Genomic DNA, 23,128 nt, shown 5'->3' with positions numbered 1-23,128 from the left:
TGAGGCTTCTGTTGAACAGATTTGTAAGGCAGCGACTTGGTCTTCACTGCATACTTTTTCCAAATTTTCCAAATTCGATACTTTTGCTTCTTCGGAGGTTATTTTTGGGAGAAAGGTTTTACAAGCAGTGGGTCCTTCCGTTTAAGCTACATGTCTTGTTCCCTCCCTTCATCCGTGTCCTAAAGCTTTGGTATTGGTATCCCACAAGTAAAGGATGAATCCGTGGACTCAATACATCTTACAAGAGAAAATAGAATTTATTCTTACCTGATAAATTACTTTCTCTTGTGATGTATCGAGTCCACGGCCCGCCCTGGCTATTAAGTCAGGTAGCTTTTTTGTTTAAACTACAGTTACCACTGCACCCTATGGTTTCTCCTTTTTCTTCCTAACCTTCGGTCGAATGACTGGGGGGTGGAGCTGGAGGGGGAGCTATATGGACAGCTCTGCTGTGTGCTCTCTTTGCCACTTCCTGGTGGGAAGGAGAATATCCCACAAGTAAAGGATGAATCCGTGGACTCGATACATCACAAGAGAAAGTAATTTATCAGGTAAGCATAAATTCTGTTTTCTTACATGGGGTTTAGTCTTTCTTCAATTGACTGTCATTTTAAATTCGTGGGCAGAATTAGGCTCGCGAGGGCGCAAAATGCCAAACTTTATTCCGTCATTTTTGCCGCAAGATTTTTTGGCGCAAAGTTACGTTCGATGACGCAAATTCATCATTCCAGCCGTCTTTGTCGACGCCGAGTCCTTTCACAAGGTTGCGTCTTTAATGACGCGAGTGTGTCATTTCCGGATGTTGTTAGCGGAAAAAAAAAAATTCTCTGTTTGTTTGTGCGTCATATTTGATGGGGCTATCTCTACTCTTGCTAAACGTACTACTATTCCTACGGAAGACAGTACTTCTTTTAAAGATCCTTTAGATAGGAAACTTGAATCTTATCTAAGGAAAGCTTATTTTTTTTTCAGGTCTTCTTCTTAGGCCTGCAATTTCTTTGGCTGATGTTGCAGCTGCTTCAACTTTTTGGTTCGAAACTTTAGCGCAACAAGTATCGGATAATGATTTGTCTAGCATTGTTAACTTGATTCAACATGCTAATAATTTAATTTGTGATGCCATTTTTTGATATCATCAAAATTGATGTTAAATCTATGTCTTTAGCTATTTTTAGCTAGGAGAGCTTTGTGGCTTAAATCTTGGAATGCTGATATGACTTCTAAGCCCAGATTGCTATCTTTTTCTTTCCAAGGTAATAAATTATTTGGTTCACAGTTGGATTCAATAATTTCAACTGTCACTGGGGGAAAGGGAGTTTTTTTGCCTCAGGATAATGTTCTAAGGGTAAATCTAAAGCTTCTAACCGTTTTCGTTCTTAACTAAGGAACAGAAACCTAATTCTTCCCCCAAGGAATCTGTTTCTAGTTGGAAGCCTTCTTTAAATTGGAATAAATCCAAGCCAATTAAGAGATCAAAGTCAGCCCCCAAGTCCGCATGAAGGTGCGGCCCTTATTCCAGCTCAGCTGGTAGGGCACAGATTAAGATTTTTCAAAGATGTTTGGATCTTTTCGGTCCAAAATCATTGGATTCAGAATATTGTCTCTCAGGGATACAGAGTAAGACCGTCTGTGAGAAGATTTTTTCACTCACGCATTCCAGCAAACCCAGTAAAGGCTCAGGCTTTCCTGAAGTGTGTTTCAGACCTGGAGTTATCTGGGGTAATCATGCCAGTTCTGTTTCAGGGACAGGGTCTGGGGTTTTATTCAAATCTATTCATTGTCCCAAAGAAAGAAAATTAATTCAGACCAGTTTTGGATCTAAAAATTTAGAATCGATATGTAAGAGTACCAACTTTCAAAATGTTGTCTATAAGGTCTATTCTGCCTTTTGTTCAGCAGGGGCATTATATGCCCACAATAGACTTACAGGATGCATTTCTTCATATTCCGATTCATCTAGATCGCTATCAGTTCCTGAGATTCTCTTTTCTAGACGAGCATTACCAATTTGTTGCTCTTTCTTTTTGGCCTAGAGACAGCTCTAAGAATCTTTTCAAAGGTTCGCAGTGTCCTACTCTCTGTTATCAGAGAGCGGGGTGTTGCTGTGTTTCCTTATTTGGACGATATCTTGGTACTTGCTCAGTCTTTACGTTTTGCAGAATCTCACACAAATTAACTAATGTTGTTTCTTCGAAGACATGGTTGGAGGATCAATTTGCCAAAAAGTTTTTTGATTCATCAGACAAAGGTAACCTTTTTAGGTTTCCATATAGATTCAGTGTCCATGACTTTGTCTCTAAGGTCTCATGACTGCAGCATCGGACGCGATCCCCTTTGCTCGTTTTCATATGAGACCTCTCCAGCTTTGTATGCTGAACCAATGGTGCAGGGATTTATACAAGGATATCACAATTAATATCCTTAAATCCCAATGTTTGACTTTCTCTGACTTGGTGGTTACATCACCATCGTATAATTCTAGGGGCCTCTTTCGTTCATCCACCTGGACTGTGATCACAACAGATGCAAGTCTTTCAGGTTGGGGAGCTGTTTGGGGATCTCTGACAGCATAAGGGGTTTGGAAATCTCAAGAGGCGAGATTACCAATAAATATTTTGGAACTCCGTGCGATTCTCAATGCTCTTCAGTTTTGGCTTCTGTTGAAGAGAGAACCGTTCATTTGTTTTCAGACAGACAATATCACAACTGTGAGATATGTCAATCATCAGGGTGGGACTCACAGTTCTCAAGCTATGAAAGAAGTATCTCGGATACTTGTTTGGGCGGAATCCAGCTCCTGTCTAATTTCTGCGGTTCATATACCAGGTATAGACAATTGGGAAGCGGATTACCTCAGTCGTCAGATTTTACATCTGGGAGAATGGTCTCTCCACCCAGATGTGTTTTTTCAAGTTGTTCAGATGTGGGGGCTTCCAGAAATAGATCTGATGGCTTCTCATCTAAACAAGAAACTTCCCAGGTACCTGTCCAGGGATCCTCAGGCGGAAGCAGTGGATGCATTGACACTTCCTTGGTGTTATCAACCAGCTTATATTTTCCCGCCTCTAGTTCTTCTTCCAAGAGTGATCTCCAAAATCATCATGGAGCAATCGTTTGTACTGCTGGTGGCTCCAGCATGGCCTCACAGGTTTTGGTATGCGGATCTTGTTCGGATGTCCAGTTGCCAACCTTGGCCACTTCCATTAAGGCCAGACTTTCTATCTCAAGGTCCGTTTTTCCATCAGGATCTCAAATCATTAAATTTAAAGGTATGGAAATTGAACGCTTAGTGCTTCGTCATAGAGTTTTTTTCTGACTTTGTGATTGATATTATGTTGCAGGCTCGTAAATCTGTTTCTAGAAAGATTTATTATCGAGTTTGGAAGACTTACATTTCATGGTGTTCTCATAAATTCTCTTGGCATTCTTTTAGAATTCCTAGAATTTTACAGTTTCTTCAGGATGGTTTGGATAAAGGTTTGTCTGCAAGTTCCTTGAAAGGACAAATCTCTGCTCTTTCTGTTTTATTTCACAGAAAGATTGCTAAACTTCCTGATATTCATTGTTTTGTGCAGGCTTTGGTTCGTATCAAGTCTGTCATTAAATCAATCTCTCCTCCTTGGAGTCTTAATTTGGTTTTGAAGGCTTTACAGGCTCCTCCGTTTGAGCCTATGTATTCTTTGGACATTAAACTACTTTCTTGGAAAGTGTTGTTTCTTTTAGCCATCTCTTCTGCTAGAAGAGTTTCTGAATTATCCTCTCTCTTGTGATTCTCCTTTTATGATTTTTTCATCAGGATAAGGCAGTTTTGCGGACTTCATTTAAATTCTTACCTAAGGTTGTGAATTCTAACAACATTAATAGAGAAATTGTTGTTCCTTCCTTGTGTCCTAATCCTAAGAATTCTTTGGAGAGATCTTTACATTCTTTGGTTGTGGTGAGAGCTCTGAAATATTATGTTGAAGCTACTAAAGATTTCAGGAAGAATTCTAGTCTATTTGTTATCTTTTCTGGTTCTAGGCAAGGTCAGAAGGTTTCTGATGTTTCTTTGGTTTTGTGGTTAAAGCTTTTGATTTATCAAGCCTATTTGGATTTGGGTCAAGCCCCGCCTCAGAGAATTACAGCTCATTCTACTAGATCAGTTTCCACTTTCTGGGCTTTTAAGCTTCAGTTGATCAGATTTGCAAAGCTGCTACTTGGTCTTCTTTGCATACATTTACTAAATTCTACCATTTTGATGTATTTACTTCTTCGGAAGCAGTTTTTGGTAGAAAAGTTCCTCAGGCGCTGTTTCAGTTTGATTCTTCTGCTTTTGATTTAAGTTTTTTTCCTTTCATTTATGAGAATAAACTTATATTTTGGGTTGTGGATTAATTTTTTCCACAGAAAAAGTCTGTTTTCATTTTTATCGCTCCCTCTCTAGTGACTCTTGCGTGGAGTTCCACATCTTGGGTATTGCTATCCCATACGTCACTAGCTCATGGACTCTTGCCAATTACATGAAAGAAAACATAATTTATGTAAGAACTTACCTGATAAATTAATTTCTTTCATATTGGCAAGAGTCCATGAGGCCCACTCTTTTTTATGGTGGTTATGATTTTTTTGTATAAAGCACAATTATTTCCAAATTCCTTTGTTGATGCTTTATTACTCCTTTCTTTATCACCCCACTACTTGGCTATTCGTTAAACTGAATTGTGGGTGTGGTGAGGTGGGTGTGGTGAGGGGTGTATTTATAGGCATTTTGAGGTTTCGGAAACTTTGCCCCTTCTGGTAGGATTGTATATCCCATTCGTCACTTGCCAATATGAAAGAAATGAATTTATTAGGTAAGTTCTTACATAAATTATGTTTTTTTATTGGGTTGAGGTTCAGGCCTGGTGCCTTCAGTATGTGCCGCCTATTGTACCTTCCCGTCTTGGCATTCAGTGTCCTCTTTAGCTTGGGTATTGTTTTCCTAAAAGTAATGAATGCAGCTGTGGACTCTTTCTATTTAAGAAGAAAAACATAAATTATGCTTACCTGATAATTTCCTTTTCTTCTGATGGAATGAGTCCACAGCTCCCCACCCGTAATTTTATGTGGGGCGTCCTTATATTCTTCTGGCACCTTTCACCCTGATATTTTTTTCTACTGTTCATTGTTCCTCGGCAGAATGACTGGGGGATGAGGGGAGTGGGAAGAGTATTTAAGCCTTTGGCTGGGGGTGTCTTTGCTTCCTCCTGGTGGCCAGGTTCTTATTTCTCAAAAGTAATGAATGCAGCTGTGGACTCTATTTCTATCAGAAGAAAAGGAAATTATCAGGTAAGCATAATTTGTTATTAGAGTGTGTGTATGTGTTGTATGAAAGTGTGTGTAATGTACTTACCTGTACTAATGCTACAGAGGGTGCTCCTGCTGGACCCAATTGGTGTCCGGACTCAGCAGCCAACACCACACCCCTTACCAGCTGTCACTTATTTAGCAACTCTGTAAAGCACTGCTGTTCTGTCAGCTCAGTTATTAAAGTGCTAACCTTGAGTAAAGTCCTTTGTATGAATCTTAGTTACCTGAACTTTTTCCCTGGTTTTCCGTTTATGAACTATTGCTGCCTGCCCTGTCCTCTTACTTGTTTTACTGTTTATGAACCTTTGCTGCCTTCCCTGACCTCGGAACGTTTGATCTTTCTTTTTTATTTTCCTTCTGAACCATGCACTCCTGTATTGTCTAGTGGTCGTGCTAGCAATACTCCGCTACTGGGCTCCTATTCTACATCAATCCTTGCAGTGTGTGTGGTGTGAATGTATGTGTTGTATGAGAGGTTGTGGTGTGTGTATTGTATGAGAGCGTGTGGGTGCTATTGCCTTTTACAACGCTTTCAAATTTGACTACAATCAGTAATAAATTATGCATAAATTGTACCCATTTTTCCAAAAATTGCAGCTTTCTTGTATATTACTCAGACCAAGCATAAAAATAGTCGCAAAGGCTTTGTGGTGTCATTGCACTGGGTCTTGGGAATTTTTTTTTTGAAGAATCCTGTTTTAGAGGACAGTAGTCTCAAAGATTCAGTAGTCTGGATGCTTGAAGTGACTGGAAATTAATTCTGTATTTAATCCAAGAAAATAGGCACTGCCGATTGACTAAAAACTTAATTACGGAACAGAGCAAAAGGTCTTTTGGACTATTGTTCGAACCGGTGGTATATATGAGTACCAGTTAAGAGGATATTTCTGGAGTTCCCTTTTGATATAGCCTTTTGTTTGTGTACATATACACAGTTGTATTGATTGTAGTTATAAGGTTACTATTGTTTTGTATACAGAGTCAGTTCAGTTTTATCCATACCTCCTCAAACATTTCTTTTATCCCATGTCACAGAGAGCTGATTAAAGCAAGAGCCCTACTATCTTGTGTTGCAGAACTTGAGGGAAAAAGTTATTGCCCCTGGTTCCCCAAAAAGAGGGTAGCTTTTGTCCTATTCTGGATCTCAAATCTATAAATATATTTCTGAAGGTCCCCGCTTTTAGTGCAAAAGGTTTAGTTTTTTTTTCTGTAAAATACATATGCCTTATTTGCATATCCTAAATAGCACAGGAATTTCAGCGCTTAAAATCTAAAAAGGATACCTATGCCACTCTCCACTATCTCCCCAAGATAGAAATGGAACAAACAATATGGCGAATGAGAGGGCGTTAAAAAGCTGGGTATACTTAACACACCTAATTGGTTAAGATTATATCAAAAGTAAGAATACATCAAAGACGGTAAATTTTATATCAATCATTTACTAGTGGGAATAATCCCTATTTAGTGCAATACATAAATTCATAAAACAATGTATGAAAACAATTTTAGACACATAAAATATTGACACGATATCTTTAACTTATATTTTTGGAATACCACCCTGATAAAAAATATATATTGTAATAAGCGCTTAAAAATAAAATTGATTAAATGCTTAAATCCTTAAAATCAATTTAATTTATTCCAGAATGTAATGGACAGTCTCTGTGGTCCTTATTAGATCTTCAACAGATGAAATCCCTTGTTGGTTGTATGGTATATTACATACGAGACTTGTCTCCGTGATTAAAATCAATATACTGGGTAAAAAACGACAAATTGTTTCTTATTTAGGATACTTTGTATCTTTGCTTAGTTATATATGTAGCTTTAACTCACAGATAGTTGCAGCGGCTGTATCCAAATGTCGCTGTAATATCTCTAAGAAGCTGTGGTCCTTTATCACAACACGCTCCTTGCGTGTGGGCCGCTTTGTGTGCTGCAGCTCCTAATCTCTGGGTTTGGTTCTGGTAACAGGCAACTTCTTACTTCAGAAGTAAGAAGTTGCCTGTTACCAGAACCAAACCCACTAGGTACCTAGTATTTGCCCGCGCGTATTAACGCTAAGAGCGGGTGCCCATTCCATCTCCAGGATTGCACTTACGAAGATCCAGATTGTCTTTCACAAGCAGTGAGCTGTGAGCATTGGAAGCCAAAGACAACAGTCCGTCAGGTACTCACACGCAGGGAGCGGCGTACCTTAGCCGGTCACCTCCCCACGGAGGGAGTGGTGAATCCTGTGCCAGAGATTAGGAGCTGCAGCACACAAAGCGGCCCACACGCAAGGAGCGTGTTGTGATAAAGGACCACAGCTTCTTAGAGATATTACAGCGACATTTGGATACAGCCGCTGCAACTATCTGTGAGTTAAAGCTATATATATAACTAAGCAAAGATACAAAGTATCCTAAATAAGAAACAATTTGTCGTTTTTTACCCAGTATATTGATTTTAATCACGGAGACAAGTCTCGTATGTAATATACCATACAACCAACAAGGGATTTCTTCTGTTGAAGATCTAATAAGGACCACAGAGACTGTCCATTACATTCTGGAATAAATTAAATTGATTTTAAGGATTTAAGCATTTAATCAATTTTATTTTTAAGCGCTTATTACAATATATATTTTTTATCAGGGTGGTATTCCAAAAAATATAAGTTAAAGATATCGTGTCAATATTTTATGTGTCTAAAATTGTTTTCATACATTGTTTTATGAATTTATGTATTGCACTAAATAGGGATTATTCCCACTAGTAAATGATTGATATAAAATTTACCGTCTTTGATGTATTCTTACTTTTGATATAATCTTAACCAATTAGGTGTGTTAAGTATACCCAGCTTTTTAGCGCCCTCTTATTCGCCATATTGTTTATTTGCATATCCTGTTTCACATAGACCATGTTAAAGGGACAGTTCACCCAAAAAACTTTCTCCCCTTTAAATTATTCCCAATGATCCTTTTTACCTGCTAGAGTGTATTAAATTGGTTGCAAGTAGCTCCTTTACTCATATTTCAGCATTTGAAATAGCTGATTTAGCTTGTGGTTTCCCAACCTATACTGAAAGTTTTGATACTGGCATATATGCTATTGACAAGCCTAAGTAAACACAGCCAGCAGAAGAGATTACACCCTCAGTGGGGGCATGATAGTTAAGTAATAAAATGATAATTTTCCATTGTTCTCTCTATGTATTGAGCTTTGGTGTTCCAGACAAATATAAGATAAGGAAGCAAGTCTGTGTACATGAAAGTGATAACATAATGAGATCTGATATTACCTGAAGCTCAACCCATTGTAATAGGCTGTGGTTTCAAAGCACAAAACCAGCTACTTCAGATACACAAATAAACCCGAAAATGCAATTTCTCAAATATTTTATACTCTGCAGTTGGTATAACAAGTCATTTAAAATACATTTATGGAAAAACAATTTTACAGTGTACTGTCCCTTTAGGTTCCTCTGGTTTGCCTCTCAGTTGGCAAGCATAATCGGTTACCAACTGTTATTCTTCTGGATAATCCTTAAGTGTTTATGCTTGGTTCTGCCCATCTGGTGATGACCTCAACCTGTTCCTTTAATTCATACTTATTGCATCCTCCTGCAAGCTTGGTTCCAGTCACCCAAGGTAAATCCTATTTTATCATAAAGGATGGGAGTAGTGGGTTAAATGGTTGCTGGTTGAGATGCAATCCCTTTCTCTTGGCTTCATCTTAGAACTCTGCAGCTGTCTCTTCTGCCGCAGTGGAATGGAGGTCACAATGGATCTGTGTGAGAGGGTCAGCTAACAGGGTGGTCCCTGTATTGGTGGCAGAATCACCACTCCATTGTTCAGGCGATTTCATTTTGTCAACCAATCTGGACAGCAATCATTACAGACACCATATTTCTGGGTGGGAGGGGTGGGTGGACTGATTAGTCTTTGAGGGTGCAAAGGGTTTAGTCTTTTCAGGAGGCAAGGTTACATTTTGTGCTATCTTCAAGGCTCTTTAGATTTGGCCAATTCAAAGACAGGAACTGTTCATCTGGTTTCATTCACAGCCGTGGTTTACATCCTTCATCAAGGAGAAACTTCTAGGGCCTTTCATAATGATGCTTCTCATGGTCATATATGGAAGGTGGAAACTTGATCTTCCTTCTGTCTCTAAAATTCCACCATTTTAATTTTTATGCCTCTGCCGAGGTGGCCTTCGACAGGATAGTGCTGCAGGGAATTGTGCCTAATCAATAACTTGCCTGCCTACCTGTATTTTCTTGCCCTATTTAATAATGGTCTTGTGAACTTCACTGCCTGGGTATTGGATCTCACATGTGATGGTCTCTTGGATTCTCACAATATTATGAAACAAAGCATAATTTTTTGCTGACCTGATAAATTAATTTATTTCATAATGGTGAGAGACCACAAACCCCACCATTGTCAGGAATGGTTTTGCACTTCAATTGACCCAATTTGGCTTTTATTTCCTATATTTCTAGCTTTTTCCCTCTACTTGGCCATATGTATAACTGAGTATAGTAGGGTATTGCTGGAAGTATGGAATGGAGCAAAGCTCTTGAATGTAGGGGTCATTTGGAAGGAAATATAATCCCAAACGTGATATTCTCCCAGACTCACAATCATAAAAATATGAATTTATGATAGATGGATGATAGATGATATAATTAAACAGTCCTTACTTCAATATCCTAAACTGAGTTCACCCTACCACCGCGCCTAGTCTGCAAGTGTAGAAGATAAAATTGTCAAATTCCAGGGGGAATTTAGTAAAACTACATAGTTAATGAATAAAAATATTATATTTTTTCCCTAGCATACACGTTGCATTGCTTTGTGTGAATTTCCACTTTGAATTTGAATATGGGATCTGATTGGGTATTGAAGGCATCAGCTCTTCATACTTGCTCAGTTTGTTTCAAAGCACGTCCCTGCATGACCACTGAGTTTAAAAACATTATTATTTTTAGAAGTAATTAATATGTAAGTTCATTTTTACATTAACCCCTCCTTATTGTGTTGTATTGTTTCTTTAAACAGTGTTTCATGTTTTATCTTTTTAGATGAATACACTGTCCATTTAATAACTATGCTTGAAAACATGTAGTTCTCACAAGCGTGTATAAGTCACTTAACAAATTATTTCATAAGAGAACAAATAAACCATGTATTAGCTTGAATAAACAGGTCAAAACAAAAATGTTAGTAAAGTCTGTACAGTTTCCAATATTTACATTTTGTGCTGGAAATGAGTCTGGTGTTTGTTACAAGATGGCTTTGAAAAGGATTTCATTCCATTTTCTTTTTTTTAACTCACTGAATTCTCTAAGAAGAAGGGTGGAACCTGGAAGTAGCAGAGAGATGATAAATATTCTCTGGAATGCAGTAATGAAGCTCTCTGGGATACAGAATTTCACATGGGAAGAGTAAAGTTAACAGGAGAGCGCCCAATACTGATATAAATTACAATTTAACATGCATTTGCCTCTAGTGTCGTATATATTAATTTTCTGTCAGTTAAATAAGTGTTTTGTGAATTTTGACCGAACTTCACCTGCACACAGCTGTCGAGATAATTCAATGAGACCTGCTGGTGTAACATGCTTGGATAATCTGAGAATTGTGAGATATATTCAACACACCTTATGAATTCCCCTGTCCTTCCTACTTTCTGAAACTGTCTTTTTTACGTTACATAGAGCAAATACAAAGTTCAATTTAATTTGTGAAAGATTCACAGAAATATATAAAGTATGATGCCAATTTGTTAAAATTACACAAAAACTTTCAAAGCATAATAAGAAGTTTTAAAATCACAATCCTAAATACACTGCTGTATACAGAGTCTAAATGCATTAAAATACAAAAGAGAGAGTGCAAAACTTAAATGTAATATAACCTGAAAGAACCCAAACTGAAGTGTAAAGTAATATAGAATATAAAGCACAATGTGTAAATGTAGCAAAACCCTCTTATGTCATGCAATGCAATATTCACTGCACTTGTCTCTTCTTCACATCCAGAAATGCAGGTAATGCCTCTTAGAGAAGTACAGCAAAATTGGGTTTTCTATTATCTTGTTAAATATTTCGCAGAGCTGGAGGATTATTTTAGATCTCATCTGAGTGGAGATCTTTAGATCATTGTGCCCTTTGATCATTGTGCCTGTTGAAAGAGCTGGCAGCACATTTGTGCATGTATAATTCCCATGGATACTCTCAGGCTGATTACTGGTTGTTCTTAGAATTTGGCTAAAAAAATAGCTAAATGTAAAAAGGGCTATACATGTAAAGTGATTCTCATTGTAAATTGAGAGATTTATTTTAGCATACTTTGTGATTCTTTGTGCAATAAGGTGTTTTAATTAATTTGGTCATTAATGCTGTTTAACAAGTTAAAGGGACACTTGCCCTAAATTTTTCTCTCCTTTAATTTGTTTCTAGTGATACATTTTACCTGCTGGCATGTATTAAATTGTTTACAAATAGCTCCTTTACCTTTCTATTGGCATTTGGATTAGCTGATTTTGCCTTTTGTATCCCTACCTATACTATACTAAGTTTCTATACCAGTATATAGTCAATTTGCATAATTAACAAATGCATGATAAAGACCATGCGATCTAACTTAGTCTGAACCTCAAATGAGAAGTAGGTTTGTTTCTGACAATTTTTAAAGTTATGTCTATTTTCACTTCCCCTGTATCATGTGACAGCCATCAGCCAATCACAGATGCATATACGTATATATTCTGTGAATTCTTGCACATGCTCAGTAGGAGCTGGTGACTCAAAAAGTGTAAATAGAAAAAGACTGCACATTTTGTTAATGGAAGTAAATTAGAAAGTTGTTTAAAATTATGTGCTATATCTAAATCATGAAAGTTTCATTTTGACTTGAGTGTCCCTTTAAGTATAGGCTATATTAAAAAAAAAACTGTGTAAACATAGCTAGCAGAAGAAATTATACTCCCAGTGGGAGGTAGAGGAGATAAGCAATAAAGTGTTAATTTTCAATTATTCCCTCTAAGTATTGGGTTTTGCAGTGTTCTCCTAAGGACCTTTTTAGCGACTGCACCACTTGGCTGATTTTACGGAACACCCTGCTAAAATTGTAGTCAATAATAAGCTTATTTTAAAAATGTTAATGTTTTTATTGCACAAATTATCATTAAATATATTAAATTATGCAATTAATTTGTGCTTTGGATAGCAGAAAATATTATAAAAGAAAATATTACACTGCTCCAGCACGGCTAACTTATATTGCCACCCAACTGGCAAAACTTTCTGTGGAGAACACTGGTTTTGGTAAACAAACTGAAATCAGATAAGGAAGCATTTCTGTGTACAGATAGTGATAACATAAGGAGATCTGATTTCCTTGCAAGCTCAATCCATTTTGATGGGTTTTGGTGTCAAAGAACAAAATCAGCCATATCATATACAAAATAAACCTAAAAAAGCAATTTTTCATACATTTTATACTCTTCAGCTAGTACAGGGGTCAGCAACCTTCGGCTAGCTGCTAGTATAACAAGTCGTAAACAAATTAAAGGAACATTACAGTCATAGTTCAAATGCACATAGATTAATAACATCTTTGAATAGAAACATTTAAAATATACATATTTTGGCAAAAAGGCTTCTAGTAAAAGTTATCACTATTTTCATGTTTTTTTGCTGTTCGTGCATGTGAAGAACAGCTAGATATTCTCAGTACACCAGTATTTTAATTACTGTATCTGCTCAGAACGCTAGTGGATTTTGTATCATGTCGGCAATTAACAAATTGAGTAATTACTTTAAACTCTCTGAGCAAGTGCTGTGTTTAAAATGCTGGTGCATGGAGCATATTTAAATACACTTGAAACAGCTATAGCTTTTTTTAAAAGCATTTATGCTAATACATGTACATTACAAAACATGCTTCTATTCAAAACTGAAATGCATCCATGTGGATTCCAATTTTGTCTGGAATGTCCCTTTTAGGGAATAACAGTTTTACAGTATACTGTCCCTTTAAGTATTTAGAAACTTTATGGCTCACGGCATATGGTTAAAATATTACTTTATTCTTGAAAATGCCTTTTGTTTTGCTAAAATGAAATTAAAATGAAGCTTTTACTAAAACATCAATAACTGTAATGTTTGTCATTTGTTTTAGCTACACTTCTTGTTGCTGTCAATGAGATTCGAAAGAGTGCTCGGGTGAAGGGAATATCCTTTTATCAGTATGGTATGTAACTTTATAGTCTCTCTTAAGGTTTGCCTGTGACTCTCAGCTCATGAGAAATCATTTACTTGGCTGCATAAATTTGGAGACTATGTATGCACGATTAATCCATTAAACAAACTGAAATATGGCAGGGGACACTATAAAGTGGGTTTTAAATGTTTGTGCACCATATAAAATTAAAATATATGTGCACCTTATAAAGTTGAAATGGCTGTACAACTTTTTAAAAATCTGCTTGATATTTATGTTGGTTTTATTTAGGTTCACTAATAGTAGGTGATGCACCTGACCCGTATTGGGTAATGGACTAAATTAGTCACTTCTCATTTTACCACTTTAAAGGTGGCTCCTTATACTAGTATCCTTGTTCTTTTTTCCATACGTGGATTGATTGAGAGGACTAAGTCCCTCTCCCCTCATACATAACCTGACAATGGTGCTGTATTACTTATGAGACTGAAGTACTTGTAACTGCATGCTGGTTTTTCTGGGCTTTCTTGCTGCATGTGAGCTCTGACAGGCGCACCCAACTTTCAGTGGGGTCATTGTGAGCATAAGCAATGAGGGTCAAACAGATGTCATGCAGGGTGTGTGCATGCTCACAGTTAAAAGATGGTGCTTTCCAGTATATCTGCTTACTCCACAAGACATTAACCCCTTAATGACCGCAGCACTTTTCCATTTTCTGTCCGTTTGGGACCAAGGCTATTTTTACATTTTTGCGGTGTTTGTGTTTAGCTGTAATTTTCCTCTTACTCATTTACTGTACCCACACATATTATATACCGTTTTTCTCGCCATTAAATGGGCTTTCTAAAGATACCATTATTTTTATCATATCTTATAATTTACTCTAATTTTTTTTATAAAATATGAGGAAAAAATGGAAAAAAACACACTTTTTCTAACTTTGACCCCCAAAATCTGTTACACATCTACAACCACCAAAAAAATCCCATGCTAAATAGTTTCTAAATTTTGTTCTGAGTTTAGAAATACCCAATGTTTACATGTTCTTTGCTTTTTTTGCACGTTATAGGGCAATAAATACAAGTAGCACTTTGCTATTTCCAAACCACTTTTTTTCAAAATGAGTGCTAGTTACATTGGGACACTGATATCTTTCAGGAATCCCTGAATATCCATTGACATGTATATATTCTTTTTTAGAAGACATCCCAAAGTATTGATCTAGGCCCATTTTGGTATATTTCATGCCACCATTTCACCGCCAAATGCAATCAAATAAAAAAAATTGTTCACTTTTTCACAAATTTTTTCACAAACTTTAGGTTTCTCACTGAAATTATTTACAAACAACTTGTGCAATTATGGCATAAATGGTTGTAAATTCTTCTCTGGGATCCCCTTTGTTCATAAATAGCAGACATATATGGCTTTGGCGTTGCTTTTTGGTAATTAGAAGGCTGCTAAATGCCACTGCGCACCACACGTGTTTTATGCCCAGCAGTGAAGGGGTTAATTAGGGAGCATGTAGGGAGCTTGTATGGTTAATTTTAGCTTTAGTGTAGTGTAGTAGACAACCCCAAGTATTGATCTAGGCCCATTTTGGTATATTTCATGCCACCATTTCACCACCATATGCGATCAAATTTAAAAAAACGTTAAATTTTTCACAATTTTAGGTTTCTCACTGAAATTATTTACAAACAGCTTATGCAATTATGGCACAAATGGTTGTAAATGCTTTTCTGGGATCCCCTTTGTTCAGAAATAGCAGACATATATGACTTCGGCGTTGCTTTTTGGTAATTAGAAGGCCGCTAAATGCTGCTGCGCATCACACGTATATTATGGCTAGCAGTGAAGGGGTTAATTAGGTAGCTTGTAGGGAGCTTGCAGGGTTAATTTTAGCTTTAGTGTAGAGATCAGCCTCCCACCTGACACATCAGACCCCCTGATCCCTCCCAAACAGCTCCCTTCCCTCCCCCACCCCACAATTGTCCCCGCCATCTTAAGTACTGGCAGAAAGTCTGCCAGTACTAAAATAAAAGGTTTTTTTAATTTGTTCTTTTTTTTTTTTTTTTAGCATATTTACATATGCTGCTTTGTAGAATCCCCCCTTAGCCCCCAACCTCCCTGATCCACCCCCAAAACAGCTCTCTTACCCTCCCCCTCTGCATTATTGGGGGCCATCTTGGGTACTGGCAGCTGTCTGCCAGTACCCAGTTTCAAGAAAAAAACGTGTTTTTTTAAAACAAAAATAGAAATTCTGTAGTGTAGATTCACCCCCCCTAACAGACAAACCCCAACACCTTAATTGATTAATAAATAAAAAACTTTTATTCCCTTTTTTATGCTTTTTTTTTTTTTACTTTATTCTGTAGTGTAGCGGTTCCCACCCGCTCCCTCCCCGTGCCCACGCCCACGATCCCGCCCCTCCTGCACGTCGCCAAGGCCATCGATGGCCACCACCCGCCTCCCACCAGCCTCCCACCCACCAACGCGGTAAGCCAACAATCTCCGGTGCAGAGAGGGCCACAGAGTGGCTCTCTCTGCACCGGATGGCTTAAAAATGTTATTGCAGGTTGCCTCGATATCGAGGCATCACTGCAATAACCGGAAAGCAGCTGGAAGCGAGCAGGATCGCTTCCAGCTGCTTTCCAGACTGAGGACGTGCAGGGTACGTTCTCAGGCATTAACTGCCTTTTTTCTGAGGACGTACCCTGCACGTCCTCAGTCATTAAGGGGTTAATGAGAAGGGACACTGTTATTTCCTTAGTTTTATACTTGTAGTCTCACTGAAACACATCAGTCCTGCTTGATCTGAAAGGAAAAATGCAGACATTTAATCAGCTTCTGACCAAAAATACATTGTTTTGCTAATGGGAGAGTCTCCATTCGTAGAACAGGCTAACAATTGTATTGAGCCGGTTGTTCGTTCCTGCAAATGCTCTTCTCTCTATATGTGTGTGTGTGTGTGTGTGTGTATGTATATATATATACATATATATACACACTAGTAGTGGCAGTGTGGTAATAACCAACATGTACCACACCCTTAGGGGGCGCCTCCTATACCCAGAATACAGATAACAAAGATAAACAAAAGGTAATGTGAACAGTATTTATACCACACTACGTGTACTATATATACCAAACAATGTCCAGCAATGAAATTGGAAAAGAGATTCCAAAACGGGTAAATCAAAAGGAGGTATGGCAGCTCTCAGTCATAGGATGGTCTTCCTGTGGTGTAGATAACTGAAATAAGAAAAAACAGAGGCGCCAACATGGCCTAGTACTGTCTATTGTAGCTGTTTGTTCCCGCAGTACTAGGCCATGTTGTCGCCTCTGTTTCTGTTTCAGTTTTCATATATATATATATATATATATATATATATATATATATATATATATATATATATATATATATATATATATATATATATATATATATTTATTAGTGGGAAAGCCTGCCCAGAGGGCAGTCTATTGTGGTGACGGAACCACCCTGCTTGCCCTGCATCCAGGTGGATTCCGAAAAACGCAGGGTGGTAAAAGAATCCATCCAGGTGGATTCCTTCACCACCCCTTTGCTCTCTCTCCTCCCTCTCTTTTGCTCTCTCTCCTCCCTCTCTTTTGCTCTCTCTCCCCCCTCTCTTTTGCTCTCTCTCCCCCCTCTCTTTTGCTCTCTCTCCCCCCTCTCTTTTGCTCTCTCTCCCCCCTCTCTTTTGCTCTCTCTCCCTCCCCTCTTTTGCTCTCTCTCCCTCCCCTCTTTTGCTCTCTCTCCCTCCCCTCTTTTGCTCTCTCTCCCTCCCCTCTTTTGCTCTCTCTCCCTCCCCTCTTTTGCTCTCTCTCCCTCCCCTCTTTTGCTCTCTCTCCCCCTCTCTTTTGCTCTCTCTCCCCCTCTCTTTTGCTCTCTCTCCCCCTCTCTTTTGCTCTCTCCCCCCTCTCTTTTGCTCTCTCCCCGCCTCTCTTTTGCTCTCTCTCCCGCCTCTCTTTTGCTCTCTCTCTCCCCTCTCTTTTGCTCTCTCTCTCCCCTCTCTTTTGCTCTCTCTCCCCCTCTCTTTTGCTCTCTCTCCCCCCTCTTTTGCTCTCTCTCCCCCCTCTTTTGCTCTCTCTCCCCCCTCTTTTGCTCTCTCTCCCCCCTCTTTTGCTCTCTCTCTCCCCCCTCTTTTGCTCTCTCTCTCTCCCCTCTTTTGCTCTCTCTGTCTCCCCTCTTTTGCTCTCTCTCTCTCCCCTCTTTTGCTCTCTCTCTCTCCCCTCTTTTGCTCTCTCTCTCTCCCCTCTTTTGCTCTCTCTCTCTCCCCTCTTTTGCTCTCTCTCTCTCCCCTCTTTTGCTCTCTCTCTCTCCCCTCTTTTGCTCTCTCTCTCTCCCCTCTTTTGCTCTCTCTCTCCCCCCTCTTTTGCTCTCTCTCTCTCCCCTCTTTTGCTCTCTCTCTCTCCCCTCTTTTGCTCTCTCTCTCTCCCCTCTTTTGCTCTCTCTCTCTCCCCTCTTTTGCTCTCTCTCTCCCCTCTTTTGCTCTCTCTCTCCTCTTTTGCTCTCTCTCTCTCCCCTCTTTTGCTCTCTCTCTCCCCCCTTTTGCTCTCTCTCTCCCCCCTTTTGCTCTCTCTCTCTCCCCCCTTTTGCTCTCTCTCTCCCCCCTTTTGCTCTCTCTCTCCCCCCTTTTGCTCTCTCTCTCCCCCCTTTTGCTCTCTCTCTCCCCCCTTTTGCTCTCTCTCCCCCCCATCTCTTGCTCTCTCTCTCCCCCATCTCTCTTGCTCTCTCCCCATCTCTTTTGCTCTCTTTCTCCCCCTCTCTTTTGCTCTCTCTCTCTCCCCCTCTCTTTTGCTCTCTCTCTCCCCCTCTCTTTTGCTCTCTCTCGCTCCCCTCTCTTTTGCTCTCTCGCTCCCCCTCTCTTTTGCTCTCTCTCGCTCCCCCTCTCTTTTGCTCTCTCTCGCTCCCCCTTTCTTTTGCTCGCTCTCTCTCCCTCTTCCCTCTCTTTTGCCCTCTTCCCTCTCTTTTGCTCTCTTCCCTCTCTTTTGCTCTCTTCCCTCTCTTTTGCTCTCTTCCCTCTCTTTTGCTCTCTTCCCTCTCTTTTGCTCTCTTCTCTCTCTCCCCTCTCTTTTGCTCTTTCTCCCCCCTCTCTCCCCTCTCTTTTGCTCTCTCTCCCCCTGTCCTTTTTTTTTAATTAGGGCACTCCCACTGCCTCCCCTTCCCTGCTTAGCCTCCCACCCACCACCTGCCCACACCTCCCGCCGGCGCCAGCAGAAGATCGTTACAGTTACACTGTGTGTGTCACCGTTTGTAGCGGTCAGGCATCTGGCCTCATATGGAGGCAGAGCACCGATCGCGCTCTGGCTCCATATGCGGCAGATGCCTGAAGCTTCAGGAGCTCCCTCCATACAGTTGAGAGTTGGAGCTCACTGCGATGATGCGTGCGTAACTGCCAATAAGATTTCAGTAGCTCTCATCCTATTGTCTGATTTCGAAATTTCAGCCAATAGGAATGCAAGGTACCCCAATAAATATGGGGTACCTTGCATTCAATCTTCAGTGCGGCTAACGATCGCACGAAGTGGAGCCTCCACGTCGCCGTTGTGGATCGCTGCTGAGGATCCGTGCATCGGGAAAGCCAGCTCCGCACCTCAGCTTTGCTCTGCTTTCGCTCTGGATGAAGATAGAAGATGATCGATCCGGCTGGAAGAAGACCTCTGGCGGACTTCAGGAACAGTGAGTACCTATTTGGGACTTAGTTTTAGGCTTTTTTATTTAAATTTTTAGGGTGGTTATTTTTTTAGATTAGGGTTTTTTTGGGCTTGAAAAAAAGCTGCTTGCCCTTTTAAGGGCAATGCCCATACAAATGCCCTTTAGGTGCAATCTAGGTTTTTTTAGTTAGTTTTTTTTATTTTGGTGGGTGTTGGTGATTTACTCTTAGGGGGGACTTTTTTAGAGGTAAAAGAGCTGTTGGTATTTTAGTTTAGATTAGGGTTTTGTTTTAGGGTGGCTTTTTTTTTTTAAAGGGGATATTAGATTAGGAATATTTCTCTTATTAAGTGTATCCAGTCCACGGATCATCCATTACTTGTGGGATATTCTCCTTCCCAACAGGAAGTTGCAAGAGGATCACCCACAGCAGAGCTGCTATATAGCTCCTCCCCTCACTGCCATATCCAGTCATTCTCTTGCAACTCTCAACTAAGATGGAGGTCGTAAGAGGACTGTGGTGTTTTATACTTAGTTTATTTCTTCAATCAAAAGTTTGTTATTTTTAAATGGTACCGGAGTGTACTGTTTATCTCAGGCAGTATTTTAGAAGAAGACTCTGCCTGCGTTTTCTATGATCTTAGCAGAAGTAACTAAGATCCTTTGCTGTTCTCACATATTCTGAGGAGTGAGGTAACTTCAGAGGGGGAATAGCGTGCAGGTTTTCCTGTAATAAGGTATGTGCAGTTAAAATATTTTTCTAGGGATGGAATTTGCTAGAAAATGCTGCTGATACCGAAGTAATGTAAGTAAAGCCTTAAATGCAGTGATAGCGACTGGTATCAGGCTTCTTAATAGAGATACATACTCTTATAAAAGTGTATTTTAAAACGTTTGCTGGCATGTTTAATCGTTTTTTACATATGTTTGGTGATAAAACTTATTGGGGCCTAGTTTTTTCCACATGGCTGGCTTGAATTTTGCCTAGAAACAGTTCCCTGAGGCTTCCCACTGTTGTAATATGAGTGGGAGGGGCCTATTTCTTTCATGTAATTAGCAAGAGTCCATGAGCTAGTGACGTATGGGATATACATTCCTACCAGGAGGGGCAAAGTTTCCCAAACCTCAAAATGCCTATAAATACACCCCTCACCACACCCACAAATCAGTTTTACAAACTTTGCCTCCTATGGAGGTGGTGAAGTTTGTGCTAGATTCTACGTTGATATGCGCTCCGCAGCAGGTTGGAGCCCGGTTTTCCTCTCAGCGTGCAGTGAATGTCAGAGGGATGTGAGGAGAGTATTGCCTATTTGAATTCAATGATCTCCTTCTACGGGGTCTATTTCATAGGTTCTCTGTTATCGGTCGTAGAGATTCATCTCTTACCTCCCTTTTCAGATCGACGATATACTCTTATATATATATACCATTACCTCTGCTGATTTTTGTTTCAGTACTGGTTTGGCTTTCTACAACATGTAGATGAGTGTCCTGGGGTAAGTAAGTCTTATTTTCTTTGACACTCTAAGCTATGGTTGGGCACTTTTTTATAAAGTTCTAAATATATGTATTCAAACATTTATTTGCCTTGACTCAGGATGTTCAACACTCCTTATTTCAGACAGTCAGTTTCATATTTGGGATAATGCATATGAATAAATCATTTTTTTTTTTCTTACCTTAAAATTTTACTTTTTCCCTGTGGGCTGTTAGGCTCGCGGGGGCTGAAAATGATTAATTTTATTGCGTCCTTCTTGGCGCGGACTTTTTTGGCGCAAAATTTTTTTTCTGTTTCCGGCGTCATACGTGTCGCCGGAAGTTGCATCATTTTTTGACGTTCTTTTGCGCCAAAAGTGTCGGCGTTCCGGATGTGGCGTCATTTTTGGCGCCAAAAGCATTTAGGCGCCAAATAATGTGGGCGTCATTTTTGGCGCTAAAAAAATATGGGCGTCACTATTGTCTCCACATTATTTAAGTCTCATTATTTATTGCTTCTGGTTGCTAGAAGCTTGTTCACTGGCATTTTTTCCCATTCCTGAAACTGTCATTTAAGGAATTTGATCAATTTTGCTTTATATGTTGTTTTTTCTATTACATATTGCAAGATGTCCCACGTTGAAACTGAGTCAGAAGATACTTCTGGAAAATCGCTGCCTGGTGCTGGAGCTACCAAAGCTAAGTGTATCTGCTGTAAACTTATGGTATCTGTTCCTCCAGCTGTTTGTACTGTTTGTCATGACATAATATTTCCTTTAGTACTGTTACATTACCTGTTGCTGTTCCGTCAACATCTAATACTCAGAGTGTTCCTGATAACATAAGAGATTTTGTTTCTAAATCCATTAAGAAGGCTATGTCTGTTATTCCTCCTTCTAGTAAACGTAAAAAGTATTTTAAAACTTCTCATTTTTCAGATGAATTTTTAAATGAACATCATCATTCTGATTCTGATAATGGTTCTTCTGGTTCAGAGGATTCTGTCTGAGGTTGATGCTGATAAATCTTCATATTTATTTAAAATGGAATTTATTCGTTCTTTACTTAAAGAAGTCCTAATTGCATTAGAAATTGAGGATTCTGGTCCTCTTGATACTAAATCTAAACGTTTAGATAAGGTTTCTAAATCTCCTGTAGTTATTCCAGAAGTTTTTCCTGTCCCTGGTGCTATTTCTGAAGTAATTTCCAGGGAATGGGATAATTTCGGTAATTCATTTACTCCTTCTGAACGTTTTAAGCAATTATATCCTGTGCCATCTGACAGATTAGAGTTTTGGGACAAAATCCCTAAGGCTGATGGGGCTGTCTCTACTCTTGCTAAGCGTACTACTATTCCTACGGCAGATGGTACTTCCTTTAAGGATCCTTTAGATAGGAAAATTGAATCCTTTCTAAGAAAAGCTTACTTGTGTTCAGGTAATCTTCTTAGACCTGCTATATCTTTAGCGGATGTTGCTGCAGCTTCAACTTTTTGGTTAGAAGCTTTAGCGCAACAAGTAACAGATCATAATTCTCATAGCATTATTATTCTTCTTCAACATGCTAATAATTTTATTTGTGATGCCATCTTTGATATCATTAGAGTTGATGTCAGGTATATGTCTCTAGCTATTTTAGCTAGAAGAGCTTTATGGCTTAAAACTTGGAATGCTGATATGTCTTCTAAGTCTACTCTGCTTTCCCTTTCTTTCCAGGGTAATAAATTGTTTGGTTCTCAGTTGGATTCTATTATCTCAACTGTTACTGGAGGGAAAGGAACTTTTTTACCACAGGAGAAAAAATCTAAAGGTAAATTTAGGTCTAATAATCGTTTTCGTTCCTTTCGTCACAACAAGGAACAAAAGCCTGATCCTTCATCCTCAGGAGCGGTATCAGTTTGGAAACCATCTCCAGTCTGGAATAAATCCAAGCCTTTTAGAAAATCAAAGCCAGCTTCTAAGTCCACATGAAGGTGCGGCCCTCATTCCAGCTCAGCTGGTAGGGGGCAGATTACGTTTTTTCAAACAAATTTGGATCAATTCCGTTCACAATCTTTGGATTCAGAACATTGTTTCAGAAGGGTACAGAATTGGCTTCAAGATAAGGCCTCCTGCAAAGAGATTTTTTCTTTCCCGTGTCCCAGTAAACCCAGCGAAGGCTCAAGCATTTCTGAAATGTGTTTCAGATCTAGAGTTGGCTGGAGTAATTATGCCAGTTCCAGTTCTGGAACAGGGACTGGGATTTTATTCAAATCTCTTCATTGTACCAAAGAAGGAGAATTCCTTCAGACCAGTTCTGGATCTAAAAATATTGAATCGTTATGTAAGGATACCAACATTCAAAATGGTAACTATAAGGACTATCCTGCCTTTTGTTCAGCAAGGGCATTATATGTCTACAATAGATTTACAGGATGCATATCTGC

The 23,128-nt window shown here is 39.2% G+C and overlaps 1 protein-coding gene across 1 annotated transcript in view; it reads left to right on the top strand.

Annotated features, from left to right (window-relative positions):
• The window catches only part of SLC30A9 (solute carrier family 30 member 9), a 588,622-nt gene that overhangs the window by 393,461 nt on the left and 172,033 nt on the right, over positions 1–23,128 (top strand). Inside the window, exon 13 of the mRNA XM_053704010.1 lies at positions 13,506–13,577. Coding sequence (XP_053559985.1) covers positions 13,506–13,577 — 72 coding nt within the window. The remainder of the gene's footprint in view (positions 1–13,505; positions 13,578–23,128) is intronic.

The sequence above is a fragment of the Bombina bombina genome, chromosome 2 (assembly GCF_027579735.1).
Source record: "Bombina bombina isolate aBomBom1 chromosome 2, aBomBom1.pri, whole genome shotgun sequence".
Classification (NCBI taxonomy): Eukaryota; Metazoa; Chordata; class Amphibia; order Anura; family Bombinatoridae; genus Bombina; species Bombina bombina.
The sequence above is the reverse complement of the archived record's forward strand: the minus strand, read 5'-3'. Positions and strand labels throughout refer to the sequence as shown.